Source organism: Cyclopterus lumpus, chromosome 14, assembly GCF_009769545.1.
Source record: "Cyclopterus lumpus isolate fCycLum1 chromosome 14, fCycLum1.pri, whole genome shotgun sequence".
NCBI classification, from domain to species: domain Eukaryota; kingdom Metazoa; phylum Chordata; class Actinopteri; order Perciformes; family Cyclopteridae; genus Cyclopterus; species Cyclopterus lumpus.
Window position 1 is genome coordinate 6458465 of NC_046979.1, and position 9601 is coordinate 6468065.

At 42.2% G+C, this 9601-nt stretch overlaps 2 protein-coding genes across 3 annotated transcripts in view; one reads left to right on the plus strand and one right to left on the minus strand.

Annotated features, from left to right (window-relative positions):
• Nucleotides 1-2700: 2700 nt before the first annotated feature.
• On the minus strand, nucleotides 2701-5730 carry mrpl22 (mitochondrial ribosomal protein L22). Its single transcript, XM_034550112.1, has 7 exons — nucleotides 5695-5730; nucleotides 5554-5596; nucleotides 4905-5034; nucleotides 4573-4638; nucleotides 3837-3914; nucleotides 3626-3695; nucleotides 2701-2997 (listed from the first exon to the last, which is right to left on the minus strand). Exons 1-7 carry the CDS (start codon nucleotides 5717-5719, stop codon nucleotides 2789-2791), a joined length of 621 nt encoding a protein of 206 aa, XP_034406003.1. The 5' UTR covers nucleotides 5720-5730; the 3' UTR covers nucleotides 2701-2788.
• A 237-nt stretch (nucleotides 5731-5967) lies between these two features.
• gemin5 (gem (nuclear organelle) associated protein 5) overlaps nucleotides 5968-9601 on the plus strand; it is a 14678-nt gene continuing 11044 nt past the window's right edge. For both annotated transcript variants that reach the window (XM_034550835.1, XM_034550836.1), the window contains exons 1-6: nucleotides 5968-6254; nucleotides 7053-7207; nucleotides 7959-8140; nucleotides 8575-8726; nucleotides 8926-9024; nucleotides 9355-9487. In XM_034550835.1, the coding sequence (XP_034406726.1) occupies nucleotides 6113-6254; nucleotides 7053-7207; nucleotides 7959-8140; nucleotides 8575-8726; nucleotides 8926-9024; nucleotides 9355-9487 (863 nt within the window). In that variant the 5' untranslated portion in view covers nucleotides 5968-6112. The remainder of the gene's footprint in view (nucleotides 6255-7052; nucleotides 7208-7958; nucleotides 8141-8574; nucleotides 8727-8925; nucleotides 9025-9354; nucleotides 9488-9601) is intronic.

Here is a 9601-nt window from a genome sequence, read left to right on the forward strand (position 1 = left end):
AAACAGATATAAAGAAAACAACTATTAACAGAAAGAAGGTGTGGAGCTGAACTGTTACAATATTCAAGTGTGTATCTGTTCATTCGCAGCGTACAATGTACAATGCCAACTAACTTTGATGTGCCAACTACTGTTGCGATATTACGTGTGTGTGTGTGTGTGTGTGTGTGTGTGTGTGTGTGTGTGTGTGTGTGTGTGTGTGTGTGTGTGTGTGTGTGTGTGTGTGTGTGTGTGTGTGTGTGTGTGTGTGTGTGTGTGTGTGTGTGTGTGTGTGTGTGTGTGTGTGTGTGTGTGAGTGAGAGAGAAGGACAGTGGTTTGTGAAGAACAACAGAAAAAACAGTGTTCTGTTGTTTTCTGTGGTACGAACACTTTGAAATGCTCCTGAATGCATCGTCATGGATCCATTAAGTCATCCTTAGTCTCTCTGCATGTAAAAGGATGCTAACCAATCACCCATGGATATGTGTGGAAGGGCCGGTAAACTGTGTGCTTGGACTTTACTAGAAAGGGGTTTATATTATCAGCACAACTGATTCAAAGTAACTGGATTTCAAGGAAATGGAATATTGGAACTATACGATGACCTGTACAAATTAAAAATGTACAGTCTATAAGCACAACAGGCAATTTGAGTAATTTAGTCTGCCTCGATAAGTGGCCTTCAGCTCAATTCTGCTGGGCCGACTTTGTAAGAACCCCTTCTAGCCGTAATCCTGTGCAGACGCGCGGGAGCAAAACCACAAAACTGATGTGACCAAATACATATCAGTGCTCTTTATGAATACAGTAAATCAATGATCTATTACTAATGAGCAAAAATCACAGTTCTGTCTCTGTACAGACTTGTACCAATATCTAAGCTTTCAAATTTCTACTTTTATCTGAAGTCGAGTGAGTCGCACGAGATCAAGCATTTTGAACTTCTGTTGACCCGACTCTCTCTTTATATGGCTCTGGACGTTACTAAATACTGTGGTAATGATTCTTTTTTTTTTTTTTTTTTTAATGTTTAAAAGGCCACATTTGGTTCGATCGCTATACAAATTTTAAATTACAGGTTTTCTTTGTAGATTTTTCCCTTGTTTTGTCCAAAACTGGCAGGAGCCAGTTCATCCTGCCACCTTGTTAATGACATGATCCCTCACCTGCTTCCCACTCTCACTTAATGGTGGTTGTTGTTCTTCTGGGAATTGAACTTCATGTCTCTGTGGTGGAGAGCCAGACCGATGGCCAATATCATTGTCATATTTCGGCGTGCGATATTTCATGACACATATGCCAAAGATATGTTTCAGATCATTCAGTTTGTCTTTGACGGGTAAAATGTCATGTTAATGTTAAGATAAATCTTAAATTTGTAAATAATTCATATTCAACCAAAGGTATTCTGCATGTTTGTGTTTGCTCAGAGAGGCGGAGGTAGATTCAGAGTAAAGAGAGACAGTCACGTCGTGAACGAGGAGGGGAGGGAAAGGAAAAAAAGAAGAACAGGAAGAAGATGAAACCTTTTGCTCTTTTCAGAAGTCCACGCTGCTTCATGCTGAGGGACCGAGCCGGCCCCCAACCTGAGATTGAGGGCACTTGTCTGCTGAAATTGGGGCCAGCAGATGGCATTTTATTTGAAAATACACTCAAAGCCGCTCAGTCGCGGTGACAGGCCGACACGAGCCGAATCACTCACATTACGAGAGGGAAACTAAAGGCCAATTAGGAACAGCGGAGACCAAAGCTCTGGGCCTCGACGACACCGAGACACCGCGACCTTTAGAAAATACACATTCCCAAAGACTGCATTTTCTTCTACCTCCTCCCCAGTTTGTTCTTCTAAGGATGTTTTTCTTTGCTTCCAAATTCAATGCATCAGCACAATAACAGCCAATAATAATGATGGGCAAACAATAAATAGACGAGGATATGAAAGACTTCCAGGTAAACATAATTACATCCTGCAGGAATGTTGGATAAGATAGCGACGGCAACCAAAAAACACACGGAAAAAAGTAACAAATTAAACAAACAAGCAATTTAAAAGGTTTTGTGAACATTAACAGAATTGTTGTCTTTAATTTTTTTTTTTTTTTAAAGAAATCTGCTGTTAGCCATGACATCATATTTTTAAAACGTGAAATTCTTCCTCTTTTCTCCAGACCGAAGGCTCCGAGCGAGGCGAGTCACTTCCATCTTATCGTTTCCTGCTTTTCTAAAGACGCCGAGGCAACTGTGAGGACGTCTGCAGGCTCGCAGCAGAGCGGTGGAAGTGTCGGCAGGACGAACAGCGGAGCCGACAGGATTGAACTCCAGGCTCGGAGGAGTCATGGTGACTTCTGTCCCCCCCCACAACACAACTACAGCACACACACACACACACACACTTAAAACCATCACCCAGTCTCCCACAGGCAGGAAAATATCCAAATCATGATGAGTAACTTCTTTGAAATAAACAATCACTCAAATGGAAAATATTCATGGAAATGTGGAAGGAAAAAAAGAGTTGTGAGTAGGTTTGGCTATTTGTAAACGGTTATCTCAAAATGCACATTGTTATTGGTGCAAATAAAAAGAGTGAAGCCATCTGCACTCGTTGATGTGGTATTAAATTCCCCATAATATACATTTTCAGTGATGTACTGCACCTACCTACCTGCAGCCACTGGCTACAGTCAATATTATTTCAAAAATAATACATAAAGACAATGTACTTTAACTTGTTTATTTACAACTTTCAAATGAAACACACAGAAATACAGTAAAAAGGTACATATTAAATATTTTCCGATCAGACGGCTACAGGCTGTGGATGATTGTTCGGTTCTTGAGGTTCTGGACGTACTCTTTGGCCTGGTCGAAGCTCGTCTTCTCCTCGGTTTTGGGCGGCGAGCCCTCCACCAGCTTCACAAAGTAGTGACAGTTGACTCGGTCCATGATGCCGAACATCCCCTTGCCGTGGTAACGGATCCGCTTCAGGTACTTCCCTTTACCGGAGTAGGACTCCGCTGCAGGAGGGGGCGAGTTATTAAAGAGGGGATGAGATAAACACATAGAGAGAGATAAGGTACAGAATACTCATTAAATGTGTAGAGGTGCCTTTGAATGAAAGCTGGTAAAAAGTGTGCCGAGTTTAGGCTCATCTGTGATAACGTCCTCAACTCCACAAATTATCCACTCTGCACACCATCCAGACTCAAAAGTAATCTACTGCTTTAGAAAAAAAAAAAAGTTATAAATTCATGACCTGCTCCCCCTCCGAACTGAAGGTGGATCCCACTTTTTCAGTCCCGACACCGATATGGATATCTGGGCTTTTGGCCGATACCGATCCGATGCCAGTTTAGCCAATTAGTAGTTTGTCTCACTGTGTGGGAGTGACGAGGATCCCTTCTATTTGTAATTACGTGCAACATCAGGCTTGACTTAAACAATGCTTTACTCACTTTGTAAAACAAACCGTTATTACCTCCACCAACAAGGGTTTGTGTTCAGTTTAGTTTCTCTGTCTCGCACAATAGCCACAACTAAAAACCAAAAAGGCGACATTCAAGAGCAGACTCAACTTAAATAACGTAAATAATGTGAATGTGTTACAGTGCAGTCGTGTATCCACTCAGTGCTGTAGACACTTACCTACATACAGGTTGGATTTGTACTCTACATTGTGATTTTTGACCGCCATCTCTTGAGCTTCCTCAAGAACCTGAACAAACAAGAGAAATACACCAATACATATTATTTTTTAATACACTTCTGGTGCATAGGTGTAATGGGGGGGGGACGATAAGCTGTCATTATTACAGTAAACGCACTATAATAAAAAGGTGGACATGCTGCCACTAACCTCTTTCATGATCTTTGCTCCTTTCTTGTCGTTGAACTCCAGCTGTGCGATGGCCTCATCGATGCTCATCCCTCGGATCTGTGAAGGGGCCCTCGACAGTGAGGTGACGCAATAACTTCACTTAGGACTGTACGGTGTTGCAACGGCCGAGGGAGGGAGACACTTTTCTTTTTTAAAGGGTTTGTGTAGCTATGGAGATGTAGGAGTTTTGTATTTTTAAAAATGGAAAGTGTGAAATTCCAGTACTGCAGGGAGGCACTGGCCCTCGACTTTTATGATTTTATTTGTTAACGTTCGGCTATAAATGAACTACACTACACATAATATTAAAATCTCTTAAGCTTGCGTTAACCATGGACCTTATTTCAGGCATCTAACCAAAAACACATTAAAACATGAATTTACGATCAGCAGCACTCTATAATATGTCCAATTTATCTTGATTTGTTATCAATTATGTGCAGTAGATCATGACAAAACAGTAAAAATACTATCTCTCACAATGGCAAGTGTAATAATATATGCATATAGGTGTGTACTCAAATACCTTCCATCACATTTCTGTCCACTATTTAACAAAAACAGATAAATCCCCACTGGTATTTTACCCAAAATTTCTTTCGGCTGACTGTCATCGACAGGTATCTACTTTAAACATTTGACCGAGGTGATGGGTGAAATATGATTTACTTGAAGATATGATATTGATGACGAAATTCTCCGCTGTAGCGCTCACCATTTTGGCCAGGTACCACATCTTGTCTTTGCTGTACTTGATCTGCCTCCTGCTGTGGTGGACCTCCTGAAGAAGAAACCCCCCGAAACAGTCAAGAGACAAGAGACAACTTGTGCACAGTTTGAGGGATATGAAAATGATTTTGTTACTCAAAATATAAACATTTACACTTTACATATACATAGGACATGAACTTTATGATTAACAATCCAAAGAAACTCTCAATTACTCCTATTTCCTTTCATCCACTCAGTTTCCTGCAGGTGACAACCTGTCCGGGACATCCCCTCTAACTCCGCACTTCATATTATAAGCAGACGGAAAAGACCTACCGCTGGTCTGCGAACGTCATCTAGTTGCTGAGGAGGATACATCTTCAGGTTTCTCCTCTCCCAGGTCTTTGATTCCAGTGAAGTGCTGGTGTGGAGACATGAGAGCTGCTGAGGACCTAGAACCGGTAACCTGGAGAGACATTCAGGAAGAAAAAAAAAGAAGAGGATTTAATTGAATATGTGCACAATCACATGTGACCGATCTCAACGTGCTCACTTTCTATGCTCAGATCTGCCCTCTGAGGGTCGCTACAGATCTCTGTCCAACAAAACACTCTGCTTTAAGAACGCGTTTGGTTAACGTAAGCAACGGGTAGTGAACATGAATCTTGTTCTACCATGTCAGGATACTGTGCTGTTTTAATGGCGTATATCCAGGAGTAATTATGCTGGCACTGTGACCTTAGCCTTGTTAACTTAAGTTAATATCGCAAAAACAATTTACTCTGAGGTTGAGCATTTGTTTTGTTAATGTGGAATTAATGTGTGAACTGTGTGTAGACAAATTATACACGTCTGTTATATAGTAAGTATACTACGATAAAAACAAGCTGGCATTACATCGGTAAAATATGTCCTTCTGCAGGGACGGTGACAGCAAAGTGACGTTAGCTAGGATGCTCTAAGTTACTGATATCGATGCACGTACCTTGAATGCAACACCCCGGATACATTCCTAATAAAAGCCATCCCTGGAAACAAGTACGACGCCGTTAATACAACGTCAGCAGACACAATACATGTCATAACATGGTACATTTGTGGAAAAATTAGGCTGCATTTCTCTTACCACGTCCTGTCATTGGAGTCGCCATCTTGCATTTTTTACGACACCACAGTGTCTGCTTGACGGTAGAAATGTTTACAGCCTCAAGCACGTTTTGCGATTACTCTTTTCTGAATATAAAGTGTCTAAAGATTGGCTGAAGAGAGTCACTTTAAGTTGTCTTCATCATTATGTTACACGACTGGAGCAACACCTGCTGTAATCGTGGTTATAATAGTAGATGCTTAAAACCGCAAACTCGACGTAGTTTGACCCAACTAGGATTCCGTACTCGGCACTTGCAGGATTTACGACACCACGCTGGCCGTACGGCCGTTAATGTAGTGGCTACGACAGTGCAGCTAGCATGTGAGAAGTTTGATTTCGCTTTTTATCAGACTTTGTTCGAGAATTCGTAAACTTTTAAGCGACCAGCGGCATCATGCACGAAAGGTCGCTCCCCGCCTCCCCCAACTGGTACTGCTCCCGTTGCAGTGACGTCAACGGCAGTGGTTTGTTGGGCGTCGGAGCCAAAAACATCATCTTCTTGATTGATGTATCTGCATCCTCCTGCAGGGTTACAGGTGAGTCTGCGGACACTGCTGTCGCTGGGCGTCACACAGAGACCCGGTCACTCAGGTACTCGACCTCCAGCCGGCTACAACGTTAACGTTGATGAGGTCACCTCAGGTGTGTTGACTTCAGTCATGGAAGGGAATCAGACGTCTGAACATCTGGCCGGACTGGTAACATGCACAGTCTAGGGCTGACATTAGGTGATCAATACGCCTGTCAATCACAGACAGGACTATTACATATGTGGCTCAAAAACTGTACTTTAAAATAAGCAATTTAAAGACCTCATCTTATACACTGGAAAATTGGGATGGGCATTTTTCACTACTTGTATTAAATGCATAGTTCATCAACTTAAGGGACTTATTGCACTCAGAAAAAAAGTCTGGGGACCTGCGAGAGAATAATACAAAATAGATTAATAAAGAATTGCCAAACATCTTAACATTAAAGTCCATCTTGTCCTTAAGAATGAACAAATAAAAAAACACTGGATCATCCAATTCCCACACTGCAACTCAATGGCACAAACTAACCCATAGACACATAAACACACACCATCACCTTTTTAATGCAGGATTTAAATGTCAAGTCACAATCCCAAAAATCCAACTCAAACCGATGACGTCACAATAAGGTCAGGGTTATTTTTTCCTCAAACCTTTGGCAAAGCTTTTTAAGACCCACCGGGGAACTTCTACTTTTTTTTTTTTCTAATCTCAAATCATCAGGTGACTTTTCCCTCAGTTTTTGTTATATTATATCTAATCTTTTCTGTTCTACCTTTTTCTTTGTTTTTCTTTCAGGTGAGCTCGTCGGCCATAGAGACTTGGTGTCGGGCTTTTCTTTCTGTCAGCATGCGGGGCAGAGTCACATCTGCGTCAGCTCCTCCAACGACGGGACCGTTCGCTTCTGGGACTCAGACAGCAAGGTTTTAATACGTGAGCAGGCAGCCCACCAGGTGAGTGTCCACTCTGTGCAACGCTGGTGCCCCCTGCAGGCTGCAGTCAGCTCTGCATCATCATCATCATCATCATCAGTAGCAGCAGCAGCACCAGCAACCAGGAGGCTTGCTTTCTCAGTTCAGAAGCTGAAGCAGTCTTTCTCAGAAGATTTTTAGAAGCAGATTGGGGGGATTTTTGTGTGTGCTGTCATGGCGAGCGAAAGCTAACCACTTAAACTCGACAGGATGCGGAGGGAGACAGATTTCTACAGTCGTCTTCCAAGCTGCTCCTTCTTCAGGAATTCTGTTCTCTCTCGGGGGCTTTTAAAAAAAAAAAAAATTATAGTAGTTGTCAAGGTTAAGAAGGGCATTTCTTATTTTGTTTACATTATTTGCTTCAAATTATACCTCGGAGGGATCATTTCCCAGGGATTGGCTTGATCTGACCCATAAAAGCCACAGACGGACAAGCTGGTTATTCTTCAATCTTTGGGAACAGATTCAGTCCCTTAATAACTCTGAATTTCTACTCGTAAACGAGCGAATTGTTGGCCTCATGTGAAACAATTACTGTAAATCCATTCAGAGAGGCTAAAGAGGGCTTTCTATTTATAATTTTCTATTTATACCAATAACAATGTTTTCAGACTGAATTACTAATCCGGTCTTTCAGAGAACAATAAAGTGTTGTTGTCTGACCACCATCAGGAGCCTGACTAGTAAAAACACATCCGACATATAGTTTCAACAGTTTTCTTTCCACACACAGAACTCTGTCGCAGCGGTGCACTGGTCTCCAGTGGACAAAAACCTGGTGGTGTCGGGGGACGAGAAGGGCATTGTGGTCTGTCACTGGTACCACACAGGAGACACCGCCAGCTTCTTCCCAGAGCCCAGGACCATCTTCTGCATCTCCTGCTCCCCTCACACCTGGAGCTCTGTGGCTGTGGGGTGAGAAGTTCCCTCTATTGCAACTCTTCCATTTAGTTTTCTTTGAAGAAATTATAATCCGAACCAAAAGACGGGGTTTCAGTGGGGCTGGGTTTTGTTTACAATACCGAGAAATATTCTTTAGCACTCGTAAAGTTTAGTTTTTAGTTTAAGTTTAACCTAAATGTGGTTTATATTTTAGGGATGCCAGGAATGCAATTTGATTTCAGATATTTTAAAATGTTGACATAAATCATATGTGATTGGGAAACTGTTAACCCCTTATACTCCGGTGTAGTAAAATAAGACTCATAATAATGACACATTTATTACTAAAAGGGCCTTGGAGCGTATTTCAAATCCGACACTCTGAAGTTTAGTCAAATTCAACAGCAAAATAGAATATAAGTCTCGGGGATTGTGATAAAGACACGGCTGTCACCGTTCTGTCTCAGGTACAAAGATGGGATGATCGTGCTGATTGACGTGAGCAAGAAAGGCGAGGTGACGCACCGTCTCCGTGGACACGACGACGAGATCCACTCGCTGGCGTGGTCGCCGTTGGTCAGCGAGGACGCCCTTTGCAGCAGACTTGAGGACATAGAAGGTAAGCGGTGTGCAGACAAGACAAAACGCCAGTGCTCCATTGGTTTAGTGCACGATTGTTTTGCTGTTTTATTTTTTATTTTGCATGCATGTTAATTCTGCACAAATACAATTTTGACAGGGAAAAAAAAAAAAGAAGGTAATGCGATTTTGTAATGCAAAATGTGTACGCGCATTTCTTTCTTCTTCTCGCCCCGCAGCAACCAGTGGAGTGTCTGCAGGAGACGAGAAGGGCTGCTATCTCGCGTCCGGGAGCAAAGACCAGACGTTGAGGATCTGGAGCTCAGCGAAGGGAAAAAGTAAGACACTCTTCTGAGGTTTGAGCCGCAAAGAGCCCGGATTTTGTGCTCGTTCTTTATTTTGTCCTGATGATGATCTGTGGAAAAGTGAAGATGCCTTCACAAGATATCTATATAGGTCATTAAGAAACCTGAAAACATGGAGATTCAATGAAAATAGATTTTTCATCCTTTTCAATATTCAGTCAAACAAAGCGAAAAAGTAAATCTAAATGTATATTAGGGTCAAATTTTAATTTTCTTGCACAACAAAAGCAAAATTAAGTGTTACGCTATATTGTATAAAATTGTTAGAATTATTGAAATCGATGATCCGCTCATCTCCTGCAGGTGTGATGACTCTGAAGCTGCCGTACCTGAAGAAAAGAGGCTCTGCCGTCGACCCCGGTGTCAAAGAGAGACTCTGGCTCCACGTCCACTGGCCGAAGGGACGACCAACACAACTTGTGTCCAGCTGCTTTGGGTACACACACACACACACACACACACACACACACACACACACACGTACAAACACGGCTTATCAACGGAAACATCAGCAGTGACCCTTAATTGATGACTTTCCTGCTAATCAGCC